This window comes from Neopsephotus bourkii, unplaced genomic scaffold (genome assembly GCF_033783945.1).
Source record: "Neopsephotus bourkii isolate Nb327-2 ecotype Australia unplaced genomic scaffold, CSIRO-AGI_Nbou_v1 NB_1373, whole genome shotgun sequence".
NCBI classification, from domain to species: Eukaryota; Metazoa; Chordata; class Aves; order Psittaciformes; family Psittacidae; genus Neopsephotus; species Neopsephotus bourkii.
The window spans coordinates 5,677,177-5,704,509 of NW_026901852.1; the positions used below are offsets into that span (position 1 = coordinate 5,677,177).

The 27,333-nt window shown below is 39.7% G+C and overlaps 1 protein-coding gene across 1 annotated transcript in view; it reads right to left on the reverse strand.

Moving 5' to 3' along the window:
- BABAM2 (BRISC and BRCA1 A complex member 2) overlaps positions 1 to 27,333 on the reverse strand; it is a 162,330-nt gene that overhangs the window by 62,198 nt on the left and 72,799 nt on the right. Inside the window, exon 7 of the mRNA XM_061367225.1 lies at positions 16,082 to 16,191. Within this exon, the coding sequence (XP_061223209.1) occupies positions 16,082 to 16,191 (110 nt within the window). The remainder of the gene's footprint in view (positions 1 to 16,081; positions 16,192 to 27,333) is intronic.

A 27,333-nucleotide genomic window follows, 5' to 3' on the forward strand; every position in this document is an offset into this window, starting at 1 on the left:
CAGGTTTACGCCTGTCATCTTTGCCCAGATTTGAACTCCTGTTGCCCAAGAGAATAGAAATTGGTGATGCAGGAAGAAATGCTTAACTGTACAGTATTATTTGCTTGTGGCTCAGCAAGCAGTTAACCACATACGTGAAGCTCTGCCAAGATGTCCTCCTACAACAAAGGAACTGAAAAAAAACCCATAAAAATCAAGAGAACACAAACACGATTTGCAATTGGCAGATTTTGGGTGGAACGCTATTTACCTACTATTTGTTCTTAAAATAGAATCCAGTATTTTTACAGGTTTTTAGGATTGAATTAGAAGACTTTTTCTGCATGCCTTAACATACAATTATAATCAGCTTGCCAACTGCAATATCTGTTTACCTCTATGCTACTAAGATATTCTGGCAAGGGTCAAGGCAATTATTAAGACTTTTTCATGGTGGAAAGAAATGTACTTCTACACATACTGAATTTTTTATTTCATTTTCTTTAGAGCATACTACTCAAATGACAGCAGTGGAGATGCTAGAGGAACCTGTACTACATGTCAGTGCACCTAAATGAGCATAGCCCAGACAGACCACATAGCTAAGGCAGGACAGTAATTAAGGACGATCATTAAGCAGGAAGACATTTTAGGTATAAGATGTGACTATAAATGAAAGAGACCACATTTATAAGCCTAGCAACATTTATGTGGTATGGCCTGAGATTATCAAATGGGGTCTCTATTTGCTTCTAGTTTCCTAATCATGAAATCTTTCCAACATGCAGGGATACGGTCACACATCCTGACAATACTTGGTACTAACTTGTCCCAGGAGGGCACCAAGAAGACAAACACATTAAAGTCTATGAGAAACTGACAAGATAGATTAAAACCAGTAAAATATTTCATCACTGGAATAGCACTGCAAAACTTGTGTATGCTGTATTCCTTGCATAATTTCAGATCAAGTCTGGACAAAACACAAAGATTTAGTAAAAAATATCCCCTGCTTGTAGTTGTAATGAAGACATTTGAGGGATGTCCTGTTGTCAACAGTAAGAAATATAAGGTGCTTGTACTTTAAACACGAGCTACGGTTCCCAATTTGACCCCATCAGAAACGTGAGCTCTCCTTTAGTCCCCAAAAGAACAGTAAGAGGTTATTTGCTGTAAAAGACTCTGCAACAAATCATCTCAGTTTCATCCTGCTGACTAAGAAAATAACTTCATAGCACCAGGTATTCTAGGACTGTGCCTGTGCAGAGCAAACACAACCTGCCCAAGGTAACTAAAGAAGAATAAAAGAATATACATACCTGTAAAAATGAAAAAACCCACCAAACCCAAACCAAAATGAAAGCCCAAACTAAAACCACCCCAAACTGAGTCCTTAAATAGGCCAGTTACATAAAACATGCTGCTGCTACAAGGCCTCAGCATGGTATGCCTATAAATCCTGAACACCTCTATATCCTTGACTCTAAAGGGAGTCAGCTGTAGGACTTTGTTAGGTATTAATTGACAAAAAACAGGGAGTTGCCTTGGTGAAAAGTAAACATTTCACTTGCACAGAGTCTGATGTAACAGGGCTGGTTGCATATAGACTCTACCATTAAACTACTAAACATGCCGAACAGATTGGTAGATGAACCAAAAAAGAACACTAGACTTTCATAGCATTAGTATAACAGACAAAATCAGGGTAAATCTATCCTTTTCCCAGCATTTTAAGTATGCTCAGTTATATGTAGAAAGTACTCAGCAGTACAATGCCAGTTGCTCTGCTAAGATCATTCGCTGCTTGGGATTAAATTGCTATTTTAGGGTTTTCTTTTTGTAATTTATTTTGCTATAATATATAAAATTTAAGAAAGGAAGATACAAATTTGTGTTTGTGTACTGAAAAGGAGTCTAGAAGCCTTCAGTATTCAGAGTTAAAGAGATGAAGTAAAAGAGATCTCCCTTTATTATGGGCCTTGGCATGGCAAGGCATAAACACCACCCATAAAACTGACCCCAATTATCTGATTTTTGGCCCCATACTGCCCTATACTCCTCTGAATTATGTTATGTACCAGATAGCCCCAAAGGACCATGCATTGGCAATACTTGCCCGAAGGCAGCACACTCATACCTTCACTCCTCATGCCATCCCTTTACTGTGTTAGCAGCAAGACAGGAATGCAATGTAACTTTATAGCAGCTCATCACAACCTCCAGCCACAGCAAACTCTAGCTAGTAGGTCCTTAAGACCTCACCCTTCCATATTGCTGGAGAAGCACGATGAGACTGACTAAAACCCCCTGATTTATGGGGGAAACTAATGGTGTTACTGATTCAGAGTTGAAATGGAAGAATGGTAGCTCAAGGGTGAAGAGTACCTTGCTTCCATAGCCCCATGATAAATGGCATACTGTTAATGACGTTGTATAATACTGCTATAACAGACTGCACAGCCTCAATCCAGACGGACCTTTATGATCCCAAGGACTGGGCCAAATGACGCCTTGGGATGCTCAGACTTCTTTTAGGAGCTTCTTTCAGAACTCCTCCCCTAAGGAGAGCAGCAGAGCAGCAGGCCAGTTCCTCAGGGAAGCTGTAGGATCTACACTGTGGGAAGTGCTCAAGACATGGCCAGACAAAGGCCCCGCTACACAAAACCTGAGCTGGTGCTGGCGGTATTCCCATGCCAAGCAGGAAGCTGGGCTGGATGACTCAGAGTTCCTTTCCAGCAAAGAGCTCTAGGACTCTGATGTGAAATCTTATTTGGTGCAAATGAATTTTCTACAAATCACTGTAGCTATCAAAGGTTAAGGAGCTTAATATATTTTATGAATTGATTTGACCTCAAAAACTTTAATGTAATACTAGAAAAAACAAAATCAGTAAAGAAATTCATAGTACTGAGAAATACAACCCCTGTTACTGCTGAGACACGTACTCTAAGCAGAATACTGGTAGGGAGGGGAAAAAAGGTTGTTCAATTATATGTAACCTGGGTTTTGACAAAAAAAACCCCACTATAATGGAATTTTCTTTGCTTTCATTGTTGCATAAAAATCCTTAAGTTTTCGCTCCTTTTATACATGGAAGCAATTAACTGTAAAGAGAAATACTGTTAAAAGAAATGTAAAAAAAACCATTTTAAAGTGTTTTTTAAAAAGCTCATTAATGTTAGAATGTTTAAAAATAAAGAGAACAAAGGCACTGAAGTCTTAGACAATGCTAATGACTGTTGTGGATGTGCAATGATTCTGTGCATCAGGCAATTAAAAAGCTGTAGATTTTCCTTGATCAAACTGTGCATGAACTTTCAGCAAGGCCTCCTTTGTCATGATCTACACTCATCATTCAAAACTCCTCACAGTTTCTATGTCAAACTGCAGGAAAAATACCTGACGTGCAAAAAACCAGAGGCTCACTTCTTGAAAATGAAGCACATTATCAGAGATGTGTGCAGAGCTGAAAACAAAACGGCCAACACAAAAACCAGCAAATAGAGATGGAACTTAAAGGGGGAAGGAGAGAAAAAAGAAAGAAAGAAAGAAAGCAAGCCGTAAGAGAAACTTAAGTGGTAGGTAAGTGAACAAAGACACGAGTACCAACTGAAAACAACAGGATTTGAGGTGGTAGGAAGTGAGTTACACAGTCCTCATTACAGCTAAAAATGAAACCCAGAAAACCTTTGAGCAACGGAACAAATTAAGAGGATCACTATGTAATTACACATGCGTGCCATCTACCATTACATACCATCTTACCATTATAGAGTAGAATGGGGAAGAAAAACAATCCCCCCAAAATATCTGGGAAATCAACCAGAAAACCTGACCTGAAGGAATTACCTCCACAAAATGTGCCAGGAAGTCCTGCCTGCCCTAGAGAGGGGGGCTAGGGAAGAGCAGTGGGCTGCTGCTGCCGAGGTACACACAACCTCTCAGGACAGACAGAGGCTGCACAGATGTTTGGGTTACTACCAAAGACAGCCACGAAGAAAGGAAAAGGAAAGCGAGCAGCAGCCACACTAAAGAGGATTGCTTTGCATGCAGTACTTAATATATGGAATAAACAGCACTGAGGCAACACAAGGGAACAATTAGTCTGAATGGTTTTGTGAGTATCTTGGACAAATACCAGACTAGAAGGATACTGAGGAAGACACGGAGTAATTCAAGAGAGGGAAGGGGCCTGGATGGCTTTTCTGGCCTCCTTCTGTCCTTATGTGCCCTTTATTTATATTTGAATGCTTGCATTACCCAGCATATAGGCTATTTAAGGTCAAGAAAGCATTGCAGTAGCACAGCTGCCTCCAGCAAGTAGTGCTTGACATCACTAAACCACACAGAAGAGCACAGCCCTTTTATTGGCTTCAACAGCAAATATCTGCAAGCTGAATTGTTTCGCTCTATTTGTACAGGTTTTTCCACTGCACTGTGGTGTCTGCAACTTTGGTACTAACAGAGTTTTGTCCACTGAAACTGTTAAAGAGCTGGTTTCCTCCTCGTGTATTTTCAGTGGCCCCTGGCCAGAAACCAGCTCAAAGAAATTTTGTTTTAAAATCCAATGAAAAAGAATCTACATTTTTGTATTCTAAGGTTTCAGTTCTTGCCAGATTTGCCTTCCACCATGGGACGTTTGACACAGACTGCATGCACCTACTAAATATCACATGTGAGATCAGCGATTTAAATTCTATCATATTCTTTATCAGCACACAGATATGCATAAATCATGAAAGACAGGAATAATTTACGAAGCCACCACAATGAAAGGATTTCAAAACACTGCTACCCCATCTTATGTCCAAGAAATGTCTGAAATAAGCATTTCTGAGTTTTCTTGGCTAGATTTATCAATGACTGCACAAAAAAATAAAATAAAACCCCACAAACCAAAAAACCGAAGCACGGCAGGTGTGCCTCACAATGTACACCAGAGTTCTGGCTCTCAATCATCCAGATCAAAGACCTGTTGGAGCACATGAGTTCCTCCATAATCAAGCGCTCAGGGTTTCTTCAGGTACAAATCAGGGTGGGAAGTAGGATGTTGAACATTCAGGTCTTCTCCTGACACCAGCTGTGAATTTGACTAGGGTGCAAATCTCAGAGGTGGCCTTCACAGTTCAGCTGTAGCCTGTAACAACTCAAATCATGGCAGTCAGGTGAAGTTCCCAATGACTGGGAAAAGGGAAATATAACCCCCATTTTCAAGCAGGGAAAAATGGAAGACACAGGGAACTACAGACCAGTCAGTCCCACCTCTGTGCCTGGCAAAATCTTGGATCAGATTCTCCTGGAAACCATGCTACAGCACACAAGAAACAATGAGGTGGTTGTCAGAGACATGGACAGGGGGAATGAGTGCACCCTCAGCAAGTTTGCCGATGACACCAAGCTGTGTGGTTCGGTTGATACACTGGAGGGAAGGAATGCCATCCAGAGGGACCTTGACACGCTTGTGAGGTGGGCTGGTGCCAGCCTCATGCAGTTCAACCAAGCCAAGCGCAAGATCCTACACCTGGGTTGGAGCAATCCCAGACACAGCTACAGGCTGGGCAGAGAAGAGATTCAGAGCAGCCCTGTGGAGAAGGACTTGGGGATGCTGGTCGATGAGAAACCGAACATGAGCCGGCTTCAGTGTGTGCTTGCAGCCCAAAAAGCCAACTGTATCCTGGGCTGCATCAAAAGCAGCGTGACCAGCAGGTCGAAGGAGGTGATCCTGCCCCTTTACTCTGCTCTTGTGAGACCCTACTTGCAGCACCGAGTGCATTTCTGATGTCCTCAACATGAGAAGGATATGGAACTGCTGGAACAAGTCCAGAGGAGGAAGCCCTTTCCACCCGAAACCTTCTATGACTCTGTGATGAAACTCAACAGAATAATTCACTGATTTATTCAGTTGGGGCACAAAAAATATATTTCAGGTACAAGAATGTTTCTTCTTGATTAAAAAACCTAACAAACCCAAAACAAAAAAAACAAGGTTCTTTTAACATAAAAGGAGCATTCAATTCCTTGGATGCAAGGTGGCTCTTAAGCCAACTCTAACTACCTCTGTGTGCTTCTTCCAGGTTGCAGATTAATCAGGTCCTGCTGGTCTTCAAGAAGTTATGGCCCTAAAGGAATGCTAGATGGAAAATACATGGGACTTGAAGCCCTGCTCTGCACAGTTATGTTTTTGGCTGTTTCTGATCTTTCCACAAAGATCAGCTTACATGTTTTTCAGTAAGCAAACCAAAAAATACAGCAACTCCATTCCATTTAAAGAATGACTTTTCTAAGTTGCCTACAATGTGCACTTTCATTTAAGGAAAACTGAAGTTTAGTATAGTTACAGGATGCCTGTGTTGGGTTTACAATTCAACAAATCCTTGTGATTTGTTAAGGGGATTCTTTAAAGGAAAGCTTCTAGGAAATAAGTTCTCAATACTTCTGAAGGGAATCTTCATTATCTAGGAACAGATCATTCAACAAGAAGTTGAGTGACCACATTTAAGAATGTGTCTTTTGTACATATTCTCCAGATAGGTCCAATGTGCAAGTGCTGAAAGGAAACGAGGTTTCAACTAGCATTCACATGAGCTGAACAGCTCGTGCAGTTATGTAGCAGGACAGACTGTGCCTGCCTCTTAAGCCTTAAATGAAATCAGCAGTACAATGAATCACGTTCTTGACAATAATTAGGGAAAAGGAATTCCCCAGAAACCTAGTAGTCATGTTGCAAAAATCAGTCACCATTTATTTTGGGGAAATAGCATCTTCCTACAAGAGATAATTAAGGAGGTATTAAAGCTCCTCTCAAGAAGATCCCTCCACTTACAGTCTCCCTCCTGCCCATCAGACTCCCTGCAGGGCTGTTCCTCTGTCATTCTCCTGAATGCACATCCCCTGTGCCACCACATTCCCTGCTGAAACGCCAGCAACAGGAACATAGTACCTAGTGTATAGTATATATAGTACCTAGTATATACTATGGGTGCTTAGTACCCATAGTACCTAGGAACATACCCTAGCTAGCGGGTATTGCCAGCTCTCCCCAACCTGGGTGAGGGGAAGAAGACGACAGAGCCAATAAAAACCAAGGTCTTTCACATACAACTTTAATTCTATGTTCCACGTTTTTCAGAGATTTTAGCTGAAAATCCTTAACTCTTCACTTCCAAGTGCTCGGAGGTTTGTCCCAACTGAATGTAACCATCTGGGAGCAAGCATTGAACAGTAGCCGACTTTCTGTTAACTGTTTTAAAGAATAAAATAGTAAAAGTCTAAAGACAGAACACCATAATGTGCAGACCACAATTAGAGTGAAATTCTCTGAAAACAAATGACTTAGTCACCGTATTCAGAAAGCAAGCCACATATCCCAAATACGCAAAACTCAGCTTGAGAAAAGTGTACTATGTTAACAGATACCATGTTCTGCAGTGGTGGGCTTGGATTTACATCAAGAACTGGGAAAAATACCCACGCAGCAACAAAAGCAGGTTCAAAGTGTACTCTAGGAAATCTGAGTTTTCATAACTGTTGGGTAAATGTGTCTTTCTATACTCACTGTATTTGCTGCCAAGACATTCTAATTAACTCACTGTTAAGTAGTTTGTCAGTTTTGGTAATTAATACCCAGTTAGAATGGATACAGTTGAACAGCTAAAGCTCAGCTTTAAGCTTGAAGAAAAACTTTGCATTACCTGCTCTTGCTACTGTCAATCATCAGCAGTCCTGGCTAACTGGGGAGGTCTCTGTTGACTGGAAGTTAGCAAGGGCTGGAAGGAGGATACAGGGAACTACAGGCCTGTCAGTCTGACCTCAGTACTGGGAAAGGTTATATAGCAGATCACCTTCAGTCCAGTCATGTGGCATGTAGAGGACAACTAGGTGATCAAGCACAGACAGCATGGCTTTATGAAAGGCAGGTCCTGCTTTGCTAACCTGATCTCCTTTAACCTGATCTCCTTCTAGGACAAGGTGACCCGCTGAGTGGATGAGGGAAAGGCTGTGGATGTATCTACCTAGACTTTAGTAAAGCCTTTAGCACTGCTTCCTACAGCATTCTCCTGAAGAAACTGTCTGCTCATGGCTTAGATGGGTGTACTGTTTGCTGGGTAAAAAACCAGCTGGGTGGCTGAGCCCAAAGAGTGGTGGTGAATGGAGTTAAATCCAGTTGGCGGCCAGTCACAACTGGTGTTTCCCATGGCTCAGTGTTGGGGCCAGTTCTATTTAATACCTTTATTGATGATCTGGATGAGGGAATTGTGTGTACTCATGGTAAGTTTGCAGATAACACCAAGCTTAGCAGGAGTGTTGATCTGTTTGAGGGTAGGAAGGCTCTGCAGAAGGATCTGGACAGGCTGGATCAATGGCAAGACCAACTGTATAAGGCTCAAAAAGGATGAGTGCCAGGTCCTGAATTTGGACCACAACAACCCCATGCAATGCTACAGGCTTGGTGAAGAGTGGCTGGAAAGCTGCTTGGTGGAAAAAGACTTGGTGATGCTGACTACGAGTCAGCTCGTGCCCAGCAGCCAAAAAGGCCAACTGACATGTATCACAGTACCGTGGCCAGCAGGGCTAAGGCAGTGATACCCCCTGTACTCAGCACCTGAAATGCTGTGTTCAGTTGTTGGCCCCTGAGTACAAGAGACATTGAGCTGCTTGAGTGTGCCTAAGGAAGTTCAGTGAAGCTAGTGAAGGGTCTGGAGAACAAATCTCATGAGAAGCAGCTGATAGAATTGGGGTTGTTTAGTCTGGAGAAGAGAAGGCTCAGGGGGGGCCTTATCATTCTCTACAACTGCCTGAAAGGAGGTTATAATGAGGTGAGGGTAGATCTCTTCTCCCAAGTAGCAAGTGATAGGATGAGAGGAAATGGCCTCAAGCTGCCCCAGGGGAGGTGTAGGCTGGATATAAGGAAAAATTTCTTCACTGAAGGGTCAAGCATTGGATAAGGCTGCCCAGAAAAGTGGTTGTGTCATCATCCCTGGGGGTATTTAAAGACATGTAGATGTAGCACTTACGGACATAGGTTAGTGGTGGACTTGGCAGTGCTGGGTTAATAGTGGGACTCAATTACAAAGGTCTTTTCCAACCTAAACAAGTCTATGATTACACTTATCCCCAGTTACCAGACCCTCTTGCCTGCTCTAATACAGCCGTATCACAAGCCACACAATAAAACAAGATGACACTTGTTTCAAATTTCTCTAGTCAAATTTCCCTAGCTAATTTTAAGGGAAACCTTCCAAGAAATCCAAGCTCACCCTACAGCTGGCCAGCACAGTTTTGGAGAACAAAAACTCGCACATAAAAGAAATCAAGACTGATTCTTATTAATTCTTAGGTATGAAAAAAGAAAATCCTGTCACCTGCAACAGACATGGTTCAGTGCTAACATGGATTGATTCTGTTCAGCAGGCTTCCCTCCTTCTATAAAAACACTTCAGGAAAGGAAGAAGAAATCTGCTGTGTGTGCTCTAATGTCTTGGGGAACGATCTGAGAAAGGCATTTCAGTACTGCACCAGGGATGTCAGAATAGCAATAAAAATACCCTCCAACCCCCCAAACTGTAAGAACACCACAGTCAACAGCAAAGCAAAAACCACTGATGTATCAAAAGAAAAGTAAGATTTTTTTGTAAAACTAAAATGCTTTTCAGTAGCAAAGTAAACACAATCTGAGAAAAAAACTTAAAAAAAAATACCAAAACAACCCAAAAAACCCCCAAACCCTACTGCAAATACAGATGAACATTTAATTTCGACTGTACTAAGCTCTGGCCTAGCTAGTAGCTGTGATGACAGTAGGTTTTGAAGTCATTGCCAGAATCAGTTTAGACTAATGAGACGTGTTTCAGACAACCTCACAGGACAAAGATACATGTCTAAACATATGGTTAACAGTAAAGAACCAAGAATACCCTTATAATAATGTCTGACGTCCTAAAGAAAACTTTGTTTCCTTTTTCCTTTGTTATCATGCTTTTCGGGAGGGTAAACACACCTAGATGCAGCAATACCACAGTAAAAATGCTGAGGAGGATATTTTAGAAGAGCACAGCTTTACAATGGTTACTTAGAAATGCCTATGTTGAAACAGGGGTTACTACAGTGAAACATGGTATACTCATAGCACATGACAACAAAATATGAAACAGAATTGTATGTTTAATTAGGGTAAGCTGAAATAAACTATATGAACACAAGTGAAAAAAACACAACACCTTAACGGAAAGAGTTCCACCTTAAGGAAACAAATTGCTTAAAAGTACTGAAATTTCTATAGAAGGTCTATTCTTCAATCATCTTTCCATTTTCTTTCGTAATTTCTTATTAACTTAATTTTCTGTACATATTTTTCTACTATGCAAGAAAATCCTTTAAAGGTTAAAGTACTTGATATATCATCTAAAACACTCCCTTTACCATCAGATTACAGAACCTTACAAACACATGCTGACTCTCTGAGAGAAACCTGGCAAATCCTCCAGCAAGGCACAAACCCTTCCCAACATTCAACTCAATGCTTTTCCCTGAGACTCAAGGCAATGATGAGCTCTGGATTGCCACACAGTGTACGTCAGACCAAAACCTACCCCTTATCTCCTATACAGAGAAATGGTACCTCATTACCTAGCAACAGACATCAGTCCTGAACTGCTTCAAGTATTTCATACCTAACTGATCAGGTCTAATTGCTTAGTTAATTGCTTAACTGAAAGAAACTGAAAGAAACTGAAATAAAGTCTCTTAACTGAAAGATAACACCCTAAAAAGACCTGAATCATTTAAGGATAGCATTAACATAACTTGCATTAAAGCACCATTTAGATGATGGACACATAATCTTAGTCCTACAACTACTTTCAGTAATTGTTCTCTATCAGTTTTAGAAAGAAAAGGAACAGCCAGTACAGCTGAACACCCAGGACAGGAGTGCACGTCAATCTGTTTTGACTGTCAACCCCAGTCTACCCTGATCTCTTCTGAAGCTGTCAACAAGCCATCAAAAGGTGGCTACAGCAAAACATGATTTTTAGGACATGGGAAGAACTGCAAAGCAGAGCTAGACTAGAAACTAGCTCTGTACTGTCTATGGTTTCAGAAGGCTTAGATGACAGGGACATGGCACATACAGCAGGCAGGAGTTATCACTGACTCACTGGCCAGGCATTGCTTAGAGGCATGACCAAACTAGGCTTTTACTGGAAGAGAAAGCCCTGAAAAGCAACCATCACTCCTGCTTCCCATGTCTGCAAAGATGCTCTGGGATTTGAGGAAGTCATGGGCTGTCTTAGCTACCTACTAACAATCCTACTGAAATCATCAGCTCGGATGAATTGCCCATTTTAATGTATCAAACAGAAAAATGTCTTACTTCTGCCTTCTACAAAGACACATAAAAAGGCCTAAACATGACCACTCATTTAAAGACTGTGTATTCATAATCATTCTGAAACAGAAGATGATGTACAGTGATGAACAGCCAGTGATGTACACTCTGCAGTATAGCATGCCAATTTTAAAGGCAAAGCCCTTCACAGCACCCCCGTACCTCAAATATAGTGAGAGGTGGTGCCTGGCAGTAAATGGATAATATTCTGTGGTTTTCCTCCTCCCAACTCCCAGCAGCAAGGACAGGTAAAAGATAAGAAACACCTTAAAACAAATACACGTGTTTAATTTTCTATTCTACTTTTCTTTCATCGGTGAAAAACATACAGAAACATTCAAAGTCTAAGAGTTCAGATCAGGTTCTTGTTATTCTCCCCTGCCCACAAGAGAAGGTTAAATGCAGTCACCGAACTCTGCATACCACCCTCAGTCACGAAGAACCCTCTGGCACAACTCCCAGACCAGTAAAAAACGACCATTTCAGTCCCCAAAGCATGGAGCCTGATCCATTTAAGCAAAACAAGTTCTACTGACAGCTGGTTTTCTTAGCATATTCATGTCCACATATTTATCAGAAAAAAGCCCTCCAGGACAACAGTGTTTATTGCAAGATTATTTCTGTGAATCCAAGGAACACAGCATTCACTGAGCAACAGAGTTCCTACCCTAATACCTTCTTTTCGTAAGATGTGAAGCAAGACAAACCCGTTTTTATTTTCTTTAGCATGGACAACTCGTACAGGAGAAAAATGCATACATCAAATTTTTTCTTTAAAAACCCCAACCTACAAAACTTCTGATCCACATCCGGGTGTACAATGCTGACACACATTTTAAGCATTAACACAGAAATCAACTGTTCAATCTCGTCCTGTTTGGATTTAGAGTCTAGTGATTTTTCATAAACGAAAACCAAAGATAGGATGGATATTTTCATTATAAATTTCCTTTCCATGTGAATGTCTGGTATGCTTTCACTACAAAGATAATTTTGAGTCACCAAGATGCTTTCTACTGCCAGGTTTAGAGAAATGCGACATAGACATAAGGGGTAAATAACCCAGCAGCTCCCTGTCATGCAGAAGCAGCCTCAGAATGCCTCTGCCTACCTAGCAGCAGGAGGAGGTCAGGTAGATGGGCAAGTGATGGGCTGCAGGTCCTGGCACTGCTCAGCTCTCTGACCCGCTCCCCAGAGCACAGCAGCCATGAGCAGGGGCTCAAGAACAGCCTTCAGCCCCACGGTGGGAGGAGAAACAGGACGAGCTGGAGACACATGCTTATGGATGCTGACAAGCACCATCTTCTCTAGTTGGGTGGTCAGTCTGTGGGGTTTTCCCATCTTGCCACTTCCTCCAGAAGTGTGCAGAAACTTGTTTTTACAACGCTACAGTTAAAATGGTACTTGTTAAACAAAACACATAACATAAATAGCCCACATTTCATTTTAACTTAATCTCACATTTGAAATCATTAGAAGTGGCTGCTGTTGGCATCTATCTGCTTATTGATGCAGTGCAATAAAGAATAATTCTTAAGATTATAAAATGAAAGCTTTTTTAAATGTTTGATTTCAACTTAAGGAAACATTAACTAGAAATGGTGGCTAATGTGTGTTGAATAGGTAGCATTTAAAGGAGTATTTTTAAATTAGCAGATTTTAATTAAAGAATTACATGAGGTATATTTATAAACAATTACTGCTGGGATTTTTATAAGCTAACACAAATGCTTCCCATCCCTAAGCATGGGGTTGTTTTTTGACTATAAGAACTGGGCTTAACACTCTTGCAGCTAGACACCACACCAATATTGCCTTGAATGAGCCACAATACTTCTCTACTGCATTTTTACCTCCTGCTCTAATACGTGAGCTTCTTCAAGCCAACCGATGTACTATTATCTTAGCCCCAAACCATTAAAAAGTGAACATTTTCCTCACTCTGCAAATCTCACTTCCAGAATCTATGACAAAGACCAGTCAAAGTTTTACTAGTATTATGCTTATCATCCATCTAAAAATAGAGCAAACATGCTTTAGAACAACCCTTGAAAGCAAACCCACTGTATTCATATTGCTAGGGCTCAAATTCGCTGACAAGATCTATGGGTACTGCATTTTTAGAAAAAGCAATGTGGGAATGCATGTTTATATGGTGAAACACAAAAGCAATGAAACCTCTTGGGAAAGCAGGAGATAACTCACGTTACACAAACAGGCCCCTTGCTCTTATTTCTCTACAAAGCTGAAACATTTCTATCCGAATATGTTTTTTCATACGTCAGGAAAATGCTATTCCTGTTTGCTTGTTCTTCCTAAGGTGAACTGAGTTTAGTATTAGCAAAATAATTGTGGGAATTTGGTATTTTTCCTGTTTTGTTGAGTACTTGGGAATGTTATGTTGGGAACTGTCAACTACTACTTACTCCACCTCAGAATCTGCTACAGAAAAAAATACACTAGTAATTTGCTTACATGGCTTTTGTAGATGCAATTACTGTTAGCAGCAGGAAAGACCTTTTATAAGCAGAACACAATTCAAATGTAACATGCCACGGCCTCAAGTCATTAAACTAATCCTCAGGGCTCCTTGAGGCTTTTCGTACTTTTGGCAAAAAGTATAAAGAAGTACACATTGTTGCTTCAGTTCCCAAACACTGGAAAGTTAAATATCTAAACTGTCAGCCCCTGCTAAACAGAGCAGAGATTGGTTTTGGAAAAGAACAGGAGACAGCTAGATCTTTGTTATGAAGTGCAACTGAACAAACACTGAAACATACCCATGTCTTTTGTCAGGGCACATAAGAAGTAGCCAGTAGAATAAAGGAAGGTGCAACAGCTCACAAGCAACTCTGGTATTTTAGGTTACCAGTATCTGAATACTGTGATGAATACCTTACAAATACATGAGGACAAATTGAGTTAGATGAGTGAATTAACTCTGATACACAGATAATGTGACAAGATCTGGTATGGAACTAACTCCAGGGTTTACTGGCATGATTCTAACACGACTCCATAAGCTATAAATGACAAAGTCATAAATACATTAGATGTGTACCAACACCACTCAGATATTTTTCTTCTATATCTCTCTACATCACACCTCTAAAATAAGATATTCTTTAGGGCACTGACACAAAATGAGGAAGCCAAAATGTTCCTTTGTATTGCTGTCCTGCCTGGTATCAAGAGGTTAACACCTTTCTAAAATACTTCTGAAAGCAGGAAAATAAGCAATGTATTCATTAGCGAATGGGTCATTTAGAGAGATGTAACCAGGTAGCCTGAAATACCTGAAGAATCAATACCTGAGTACATCTGAAAATACAATAGAAACTAGTGACAGCCCATTTCCTTAACTGCAGCCAAGCAGAATTCTTTGGAACACAGAAGGATAATTACATAGAATCACAGAATAGTTAGGGTTGGAAAGGACCTTAAGATCATCCAGTTCCAAACCCGCTGCCATGGGCAGGGACACCTCACACTAAACCATGTCACACAAGGCTCTGTCCAGTCTGGCCTTGAACACCGCCAGGGATGGAGCATTCACAACTTCCCTGGGCATGTTTGACTACAATTCACTCAACTAATATTGACAGAAAGTAGTGAACTGATACAAAATATGAAGAGGTAACAGCTGCTAAATGTATCATGTGTGTGATTGCATGTGGGTGTGTAACCTACATTTGCTTAAACAAAACACCTGCGAAGTCTTGCATCTTTATCTAAATCAAATCCTGGTTTTTGGTTTTTCTTTAAATTGCATCCAACATGTTATCAAGGCCAATGCCCCATTGAGCAAAATATCAAGATACCACATTCCATCACTCACACAAGCTTTATCACTGAGTTATTATAAAACTGTGGTAGTCAGTATTTCCCATCGTTTCTTCTCTACCCAGACGTGTCACCACTGGTTCAGAGGAAAGTCACTGCAGTAGTAACCATAAAAACAAAGCATCACTGAAACAATGCTAGACCAGTGTGACTGTTGTATACCCGAACAGTCTAACGTAGTGACATTTTTAAAGTGGACATCCCAAGACTGAAGGGAAGAAGAAGTATTAAAGTATTCTTAATTCCAGAAATGGAAGAAGAGAAATCCAATGAAAGCAGACTGATTTTCTATCCTCACTCTTCCATTTTAGGAGCAGAAATCCATTTCTCAACAAATCTGTTTGCCAACTGGTAAACAGATCAAGTGATGTGCAACAATCTTTAAATTAAATATTCCGATATTCTCCTGAAAAACATAACTTACTAAATCTGCAAAATCCTAAAACACAGTTAATAAAGACCTTTAGCTTCCACAATACTTCATCCAAATGTATTATATTCATACAGATAACATCTTCCCAAAGAAATAAAAGATTCCTCCACAAAAAAAGCTATCAGTGTGCTGTACCACAGCAGGCACTCAAAGTATCTGCTACAACACAGCATAGTTTTCACAGATTACGATGCTACAAGAATATTACATGTAGCCAGTGATGCCTTTTCATCATTCAGATGTGGTCCAGCCACAGATGCAGAACTAGCTGAAAGATGTGTCATTTCTACACCAGACACACTTGAGGTCATCACTATGACTCTAAGCAATTTAAAGCAACAGTGTGTTATCACCTAGCCAATATTTCTCACATATATCAGGAAAAATGATAAGTTCAGAGATGAAGTGGAACAAGCACTCGAGAAGAAAGTCTCACTCACTGTTCAATACGCGGGGAGAGGTACAGCTTAGGAAAAACCTGAGTGGCTTCTGCATCCTCAAAACTAACTGAGAGAAGTGCAACATCTTCTCCAGGGTCTTCATTCACATCCTGTATATAAGAAATAATAAATATAAAATAGCAAATAACAAACTGAGTGCTTATAAGCTTACAGATAACAACTAGTAAGTCAAACACCAATTTATGTAGGAGATGCTTAACTGAGGAATCTAAAGTGGAGCCATTGAAAAACAGATTACGAGTGTATTATTTCTTACTACATTAATACTTAAAAGGTATTTTGCCATGCTTAATTCCCTTTGACATATCAAAATAAAATCAGTGTGTTAGCAAGTGTGCAGTAGTGTAGCTCCTCTTCTTTACCCAGCTGAACTTCCTATTTCAGTAAAGATGCAGATACCATTTTTAAGGATTCTTGGTTTAACACTAACATCTGATGGAAATGCCACAGTTTTCTCTTAAATGTTATAAGATCACTGAGTTATGACCACAGATTTTATATTTGTTATTGAAAGTATTACACAGTCCAAGATTTCTCCTGTACTCAACTCCTGATGTGGATGAAAAACATTTTTGCAATCAGAAATTTGTATCTAGAAGTCACTGTCCCCAACTTTCCTGCAAACTAAATGCATGCATTACTTTTAACAAAGCCTGCATACTCTATAAAAACTGCTGTAAGAAAAAAACCTGAACATTCATGCTAAATACCCTAACAGTCAATCTTAATGCATTCAAAGTTGAGGCTTTCTTTGTGTCAGAACAATCAGTTACAGTTTAGGGATCAGCTAGAACAAATTGTTTCTGGTTAGGACCTGACATCTCTCCAATTCATAAATCACATAGAGTACGAACAAGTATATTTATGCTACACACAATTTAAGCTCTAGACCTCTAGTTAGAAAGTAATGAGTTAGCAGTGCAGTCACCTTCATGACAGCAAGCAACACTGTGCCACTTGCTGCTCACAAAGAAGTCCTTTAATGTGTTTGTGCATATGTACATAGCAACTCGCCAAGATGCATTTGTTTTTATCCGTTTTGGAAAAATAGGAGAGGAAATAGATAACCCGGCAGATATGTGCTCAAAGCAGGATCAACACGGTGCAGTGTGCCCTGGTATGCTCTGTCCCACAAGCAGCTGGGAGGAAGGAACATGCAAACCACTTAAACATTGTTAGGAGACCTTGCCCTATCTGGGGAGAAAACAAAAGTGACTGCTGAGCGGTTTCAGGAAGACAATCTTGTACCATTTGGAGCTTTGGCAGGGCTGAAACTGTTAACGTCCAGAGAGACTAGCCGCATACCAGCTATTACGTGCAGAACACAACATGCCAAGGAACTTAGTGATAAGCTGCAGGGAAGAATGGGTCTTAAAAAAGCTTAATTGTCTTAGATGAAAAATGAGATGGAGCTGACAGTGTTTTCTTAAATTCTGCCTTGCTGTGCAGCTCACTGCTGACAGATGAAGAAATGTCTATAAAATGGTCACGAGCACACTATGGCTGGAAAACAGAACAATGTTTTAACCTGCAGTTACAGGACAACACATACAAAGTGGTGAGGACAAAAACTAGCTGCTGTCCTGGGTGGGGTATGATCAGTTTATGAATGGGATTATATGACATGGTTGCCTGTAACAGCTATGGACAAGATCCTGCAACCCACAATACTCCCTTCAGTGTTACACTTCCAAGTGATCCTAGATCTAAAGTAGAAAAAGCAGCACAAATTACAAAATGTTTTTCAACAAGACAAACAACAATAAATATACCCAAGAATGCAATCCCCTACAACCTTTTCCCCTGTATTTCACATATTTCTGACATCAAGGCAAAAAATTAAATCAGGAACAGCTTTAACTCCTGAAGCTGAACATGGCATTAACTGTTATTTCCTATTAATTTGCTAATTGTCAATCAAATGAAAAGAACTATTGAGACAGATTAAGCAGTAACGCTAATGATCAAAAAGATTTTATTTCAATGGGCATCCTTCAAGAGATGACAAGTACATAGCATTGCTTTGCTGATGAGAAGCTCAACATGAGCTGGCAGTGTGCACTTGCAGCCCAGAAAGCCAACCGTATGCTGGACTGCATCAAAAAGAGCGTGACCAGCAAGTTGAGGGAGGTGATTCTTCCCCTCTGCTCTGCTCTTGTGAGACCCCACTTGGAGTATGGCATCCAGCTCTGGAATTCTCAATACAGGAAAGACCTCTGATCCAGGCATTTCCTACTGTACAGTATTTCCTATTGCCATTGAAAACTGGGAATTTACTGGCCACTAATCAGAGAGCTGGAGCATCTCTCCTATGAAGACAGGCTGAGAGAGTTGGGGTGCTTCAGCCTGCAGAAGAGAAGGCTGTGTGGAGACCTTAGAGCAGCTTCCAGTGCCTAAAGGCGGCCTACAAGAAATCTGGAGAGGGACTTTTCATAAGGGCTTGTAGGGATAGGACAAGAGGGAATAGTTTTAAAATGTAAGAGGGTAGTTTTAGATTGGACATCAGGAAAAAGTTCTTGACTATGAGGGTGGTGAGGCACTGCCCAGTGAAGCTGCATCCCTGAAAGTGTTCAAGGCCATGTTGAATGGGGTTTTGAGCAACCTGGTCTAGTGGAAGGCATCCTTACCCATGGCAGAGGGTTAGAACTAGATAAACTTTAAGGTGCCTTCCAACCCAAACCATTCTATGATTCTATGATATAATACATTGACTCGTGTACGTATACAGTTCTTCTGAGACCTTATTGTTGTTTGTAATTCTTTTTACACAGTTTGTTTTCACAGAATAGAACCCATGTGCATTTTACAACCTGCATGGACAAAGCCAAACATACTTAACCTCACATGTAGTACTGGTGCTTAAGTTGACATGCATACACAGACTGACACCATGCACAAAACCAGTTTCTAGAGTATCACCCAGGTGCTTACTGATCAAAGAAAATCAAAACAAGGAAAAGAAAATAAAAATCAACCACAGAAAATGTTAGGTGAACACCACCACAGCAGCTATTAACCCATATGGTATTATTACACTGTATTTTTTACACCCACTAGTGGCTTTTTTAGTATGAAGACATGCCAGGGGAAAAAAACCCACCACACAACAACATAAACCATCACAGTATCCTTGCATGTTAAGCTGAAACTGATGTGTGTAGTAAGAACAATAAACTGAGATGGGATTTTTTGACAAACACCCAACAAACACTACTGCAACTACCGTTGCCAGCACAGCACCGCATTGTGTTCATGTTCATGCTCAATGTGAATTTGAGTGAGGAAACTGGCATTCTTCTATAATTACCACTATTCAAATGGATGCATATTTTCCACTCCAAGAAATGAAAACTGTAACTTATGACAGAACCTAAACCCCTTCATTCCTGTAGGTTTTAAAAGATGCCATGCAGTAACACCATGAAGCTGCTCAACCCTATTGCTCAGGTGGCTGCAGATTTACACGGATTTATGACAAAGGCCCTTCTATCTGACACCATACTATTTATTCCTTTCAGACATTGTTACTTTCATTTATGCGAGAATCTGCTTGGTAGAAATGCATTCAACCCTAGTATGTTTGTTACAACTGTCATTTATAAAACTAAACCAAAGCCACATGTCTTACAGATAAACTGTGGAAAGCTTTTCAACTAATAGACCTTTTTTGCATTGTCTGTGCCAGCCATAACTTAACTCCTTCGGTGATCTGCCTCCTGGTCATCCCTACAAAACCTGTTAGTGACTAGGTGCAGGGATAAATCCTTACATCACCAGGCAACGACATTTCCTCAGAACACGTTGAGATCCTTCCCCCATTACACCAAAGTGTCCAAAGGCAAAGGTTGTTTTAATGCTTATCAAACTCCACCCAGGCAGTGCATTCCCCTTTCCCACTTCTGCATGTGAGTTTTTCTCAAAGAAGAGGCCAGATTTAAATAGAGCAGAAAAGCAAAAATCACCTCTGCTTTTATTTTTCAGCTGGCTTCAAAAGAAGGAGTGACATCCAATTTCTTTGGCAATATTATTTCCTTTTAGGAAAAAAAGAGACTGCTGAACTAAAGACACATTTCACAATATTTAAGTAGCCATGCTCCTTCTCATAATTTGTATTTAACTCACAGCACAATGTTAGAGGAGTTAAATACAAACTGCTTCTTAATACGAAAAACTGATTTTGTGAACATTAAGAATGGTAATTTTCTATAAACGTTAGCATCCAAGAGCTGCCACATGAAAGTACTGTTTTATAGTCACAGAACTTCTTCCACACAAGGCTCTACAGAAGGTATTATTAAAATGTACTTCCACTGAACAGAGAACACAATCTGGGCCACAGGAATTTTGAGGCTGAAAAACTGGATGTTTGCAAAAATGCTTGAAAACAGTAGTTGAGCATGCAATAATGCACACCTATTAGTTCTTCCACAACAGTCTCACCTCTCAGGCACACTGCAATGTAAAAGATCCAACACAGATTTTCATGGTGCCTTTCTGGCATTTCTCTACCATGTGCTTTTTAAAAAAATAATCTTTTCCTCATTTTAGGAAATGTGCATTCAAATTAAACAGAAAAAAAAAATAAAACCAACCCTGGATGCACCATTTTACACTAAAAATCAACAGTTTTCCTTCTCAAGAACTGCAAGGGGGTTCCTATATTTACAGGTTACTTTGCACAGTGTGGACTGATCCTTGACTGAACCTCCAAGGTGCTGTGTAAATGAAAAATATACATAGCAAAGCAACGTGGTGAGAAAGGAACAAAATAGTAGCAAGCCTAAAGATTTTCAACCCATAGGCTCTTTTTTTTCCATTGCAGAGACCTTCTAGCAAAAAGTTTGTGTTCACAAAAAAAAAACAAACAGAGAGAAAGCTCAGGTATTTTAGTCTAATTTACCCTTAGTCTCCTTAGTCAATGCAGATGAAAGCTTCATTAAATGTGCCTGTTTGAAGCTCAAGAACAAGAGGCCAAGGGAAACTACAGCAGCACAGAACAGATGAAAACAGCAGTTTGAAGTGATTTCAGATCTAATTTTTTTCCCCCTCAGAAACCTTTAGGAAAAGACTTCAGGTATCTGAAGACTCAAATCTTCAAGTCTTGCTTCTAATTCTATCAACACTGTCTAAAACAACCATTTGTTAGTCTTTATTCCTATCAATCAAAATAACATTTGAATGCATGCTTCAATGTTTACAGCTGCTCCCTTTGCAAGATAGTTCATCTTTTTACAGAGTTCATATGAGTAGTTTATGAAAATTGTCATCAAAACCACTTGAAATACAACATCCAAACGGCATTGTTTTCTTGTATCCTACCTACTGTAATTGAAAACTGGGAATTTACTGGAACTGACAATTTATTATGAGTCAGATGGTTGATAGCCAGTCCAACCAAAACATCTGCTCCACACAGTCACAACTGCTATAACCCATTTCCTCTTGTGCCTGGAGTCCAACCAAGTTGTACATTGCAGTTCCTTTTCCTTAAAGATGCAGAGTCTGGAAAATCAGTTATTACCTTTTCTTGGCTATCAACAAAGAATCAGTTGCAAGCTTTGATTAGCGTACTCTTTCAAGAGGAGGTATTTCTGTATTTGGCATGTAAGCGCAGTTCCCTGCAGCAAATAGCAATGCATAAAGTGGAAAGTGACTGCAGGCACATCCCAGGTACTGGAAGGACCTGGTTTTGCATGGAAGACTTGCAAAGTAAGTGACTTAAGGCTGGGAGGAAAGTGTGCAATCAGTTGAAGCACAGTATCCAGTTTAGCACGATTAACTGTAAAGTCAGAACTGAGAAGAAAATAACTTCAGAATTTGGTAGAAAAGATAGGAAAGGATGTGCAGGAAGAGCATTGTCATACTTTGGGAAGGACAAGCAGCTTCAGGCCTGGGGAATGGCAGGAAATGAGACAAGTGAGCAGGGTTTCTGGTCGAGTTAAGTTAGTACAGTAAATGCAAGCAGCAACTGGTTTGGGATAAAAGTGAGGTAAGGAAAAGGACACAAACTGTTCGACCTAGTGGATGTGTTCCAAGGCTAGGTTGGATGGGACTTTGAGAAACCTGGTCTAGTGGAAAGTGTCCCTGCCCACGGCAGGAGGTTGGAACTGGGTGAGATTTAAGGTCCCTTCTAACCCAAACCATTCACATTTCAACTCAGACAATTCACAGCTTACATGATGGATGTTGGGAGAAGGTGGAATAGAAAGGCAGAATACAGATGAGAGCACAGTGGACTGTGGAGGCGCTGATCTTAGCATCCAGCTTATGATATGTAGTAGTCTTAACAGACACTTGATTCTGGTACCACTCAGCCCTACCAATTCAGTCAGCTTCACTGGAGTGTGAAATTTATACTGCATGATCCCTTCTGGAGGAAAAAGGTCTCCAGAGGAGAAATGCATGAGAACAATATGCATTCAGAAAGGTAATTTATCTCAGGGTCAAATTTAATCCTGTGTAATTGTGTGTGGTACAAACCTGTAACAAAACCATACTAACAACTGATCAGAGAAGTAAGCAACAGAATTTGTTGAAACTGAAACATCAATTGCACCAGAGAAGAAAACACTTATTCACTTTATTGGTACTAATGGGCTACTTACATCACACCAGCGAGCAAAGTTTGGCCTTTTCCCTCTAAATGACAGTGTGCAACCACAGGAAAAACAACTGTCAAATAAAGCACAAGCAACTTGTACGCTTACTGCACAGCAGTGTCACCAGCCAGCTTTGATACAAGCAGTTACATGTTCTCCCAACCTTTTTCCATACCTAATGTTTTTTAAAACTATAGCAAAACACACTAGGGGAAAGCAGGCAAAGGAATGTGGCAAATGAGACTGAGAAATCCGCTTCACTCCAGGGAGAATATGCAATTATTCCAGGAAATTCTTTCTCCTGTCTTCCAGGAAACCCACCAGGTCTGATCAAGGAGTGCTGATTCTTTAAATAGGATCTTTAATGAAAACAAAGGCAGTTACCTTGTGTGCACTCCCCATGGCATCAAAGCATTCCAGATGCAGCCATTCTCCCAAGGTAACGCAGCAAAACGCTTGCCTTGTTCAGTCAGGGCAGAGAGCACGTTTGAACCCAGTGTAAAAGTTCCATGAAAACCATAGTCTGGGAACAACTTTCCAGAATCTGAAGAGTGAGCTTCTAGGACAATGTACTGAGTTTGCTTCATTAAAACAGAAATTAGTATCTACTAATTTCCAAGTAATCTAGTAATCTATTAAATTAGTATCTATTAAGCATCAAAATATGACAGCAAGACCTCCACGTATATCACTGAGTATCGATAAGTGAATGACAGCAAGCACTATTTTCTTTAAATGTGAGTAACATCCCAGGATTTTTTTTTCATTGCCATTTTTTGTTCTGCTTTGTTTTCAGACTTTCACACATAAATATATTGTGATTCCCTAAGCCAAATCTGTTTTGCCTGCACCATTTTCTTTTGTCATGGTAATTTACCACTACTTCCACAATATGATTGACCATTTCCATTAGGTAAAGAATGCTGTTAGGAAAAGTGTAAGAAAAACAAATGGTTAAAAAGAAAGATTAACATTCTTGTCCACAAAAATACATACTAGATACACAGCTTTCAAGATTAATGTAATTTAATTGGATAAAAACTAATTCATTTTGACACCAGATAAAGTTGTGGCGATACGTTCACCACCACTGTACCCTCAGGCTTGAAAAACACCATCTCAGAAAAGAAGGCAGATTTCTTCAAGGGTCAAAATTGTGTTTTGGTAAGTTTGGGACTCAAACTGGAAACAATCCATGTGTGGCACAGTCTAAACGTTTATTAGGTGCGGTCTAAAATTAGTATTTCTGAACTGATTTCAAGTGAGCTAAAATGTTTCTACGTAGTCATTTTTATATACAAGAAATGCAAAATACATTTGCAAGCGAGGACCCCCATTCTACTGACTGAACCTAAGTCCTCACCAAACAGCTGCATTTATTGCATATGTTTTAATGACACTACAGTAGGGTATATTTTATATCTTTAGAAGAGACTGATAGATAAGATGCTTGCGATCTTAAACCTCAGTTTGTTCAATGAAACGTAAGTATTTGTTCTACCTACTCCAACATCAGGTGTCATGCTCAGATTAAAATAAGATTAATAAAATACATTCACATAGTTAGGAGTGAATCTGCAAATGAATTAGAATAAAGATAACACAAAATAGGGAGAAATATTAGGAATCTACACTTCTGGGAGGTAATCTCAGACCTTTTCCCATGCATTCAGGAAAGAGTGCTGTTGTTTCCTAGGACCTCAATTTACTCAACACTACACAGGAGTGCTTAATTTTTGTTTTACTTCTAATTTCTAAGCAGACCAGGTAAGTTATAATAAAACACTACAGTTTTACCATCAAAAAAGTAGGTTAACCTGAACACCTCCCCCCTTATTCTAATGAAGTTTTTGTAGGCAGGAAAGGGATTCCAACATCACATCTTTCCTAAAACCTCAGGCAAAGCACTTTGAAGTTGACAGAAACAGCTGCCTCTGCCATCACTGGCTGATAATGGGATGAACAGTGTTCAGAGTCCAAAGCTTAGTTTTTTGTAGAGTGCCTCCTGCCCATTTTTAACCAGTGAGCAGCAGCTGCATCCAGTCAGACCAAGCCAATCTTCCATGCCTTGATAAACACCTTTTCCTTTTTAAACCAACCAGCACAAAACCAATTATTGAAAATCAAAATCTTATTTTTTCTACCAACAAAGTGACAGACATGTTGATTCTGGGCAAGCACTACATTCAGTTGTATGCTTTTACACTGTTGGATGCATTTTTAGTGCATGGAGGACTCCTTTTCACCAGTGTTTTAGATGTTCACTACTTAAAATTTTCATTTGAGAACAATTAAGATTTATAATGTAGTAATGTAATTCATTCTAGGACTTCTGTAAGGGCTCAGAACCTCTCTGTATTACTTTGCCACATGCCATGGTATTTCCTTGCTGACAACAGTCACAAAAACATTTACTTCACACTTAATTCTGCATTGCTATCTACTTTTTACACTCTGGATACTGACAAGAAGTGTACCAGGAAATAAAAATGTAGCTCAAAACCCAATGTTCAAGGATGCTGATGTTCAAAGACCATGAGACAACTTTTTTTGTGTGTATGTATATATACAGTCTTAGTTACTGCAAACAATGTAAAGTGCATTTATAATTTTACCAAATGTAAAAGCCCACTTTCAATGCTCTCAGAAACAAGTAAATAGAAATAAAAAGAAAACACAAAATACTTTGCATTTAGATGACTAATGTAGTTTCTTTCTCTAAAAGTCTCCCAAAGCTATCAAGCTGCTTCCTCAACATGCAGTATGATCCATTTCTTAATGTAAGCTAGTTTTTAACTTGCTTTTCCAGATAACGACACATGCCACTTAGAACTCAAATCCTTCACTAGGATTCCACTGAGACTCGAATCTCTCCAACCATCTCTTCAGATGACTGGGCTATAATTTAATCAGAAAGGAATATTCACATTCTTCTCCCCCATTTCACTGATTTCCCATCTCTTTAAAAATAGTAATGTCATTGCAGAGGCCAAAGAGCAGTCATCCTATTTCCAATGAAAACCAGGATCTAATAAATGCCCAAGTACTCAACTAAAGTGCAAACAGATCATAAATACAGTTCAAAATAAAATCATTTTCCTGCAAAGGCAACTTTCTAATTAACAAATATAGGTTTCTCACACTTAGGTATTTATATTTTATATATGTAAGTTGACAAAACAAACATAACAGATTAGTACACAGGGCTGAAAAAGATTCTGATGTGGTAATTCTTTGGGAATACTGCAATACGTTTGGGCAAGTAAGGACACTAGGTACAAAGCTAAGTCTTCGAACGACAGCGTGACACTAATGAGAGGTTTTTTAAGTTAATGAAATGGCTCACTGATACAATTAATAAATATCACAAGCAGAAAACAGGTAAAAGTTAAAATACAGTTAAAGAGATACACCAGTGATAAGTATTTCTGTAACGATGTTGAAGTTGGAAGTCAGCATCAACATTCATTTCTTAAATCAATCCAACTTCTATAAAAGCTTTTCCCTCCGCTCTTCACATATTCTTATATCTTCCTGGTTCAGTGAATATCTCTGCAGAATCAGAAATACTATAGATTACATGGGTCACAACATGAACGCCAGAATAAAGCCATATCCTGAGGTGTATCTTCAGTGAACCAGGAAGTACCAACAAGATTTCACAGATGAAAAAGTGAATAAGCAAAGTGTAAGGTGAAAACAAGCAAGGTTACACTTGCTCAGTGGTCTCTCAACATTGCAGCATAGCACTGCTGACCTGATTTAAAAATATGAAACATTTTGTTTTTAAAAAGGTATCAATATTAAAACTATCAAGTGCTGTGAACAGCTACGTCAACTGCTGTTTCCCAAAATTAGGAAGAATGTTTCTTAACGAATTCTACAGCACTTTTGATTTACAAACTGTTATTATGCATTTCCATTTCAAGAGTACAATATTTACATTCATTTTCCAGAGAATTCTATTACCCTTTGTCCCATTACTACATTTAGGTCTATAGGATCTTAAAAGAGTGTTTGTCTGTGGGGCATATTTGGCTATGTACAAAGAACATGAGAGTCAGAGCATCTTGTCCCATTCAGTTCTATTTACAAACACTCACCATTCCAATAAACAACACACTTGGTACAGTGGTGCACACGAGCGTATATGTGTATAGATGTCACAAAGAAGAAAAACACAACCTTTTTCTTGCACTTTTTGTGAAGGTGGATCCTGCTACAGGTGGTAAAAGCAGACAGAACGACAGATAAAAGCTGCATTACTAAAAAATGACTGAGACATTGGTCTTCCAAGGTTCACTTCTGTAATGAGCATATAAATCAGATGCACAATGTGAGGAAAAATTCACAGGGATAGTCTTTGTTCTATATATCAGAAAGTCACATTCTGTGTCAAGAAAGGTCTCTGGAGCCTATAGGGTAAGACAGTAACTCCTGTACCTCAGCATACTGCTTAGGTTAAGGTTGACTCATCTATTGTTATTTACCTCGCCCAAGACAGTGCCTGAAACACAGGGTGTCCAGCTCTGATGTGGTCCAAATAAATTAAAGTGGTAGTTACTAGAATAATACATCACGTATTTCCAGATCAAAGACTGATTCCAGCACTGAGATTTCCCTGGTGACTCA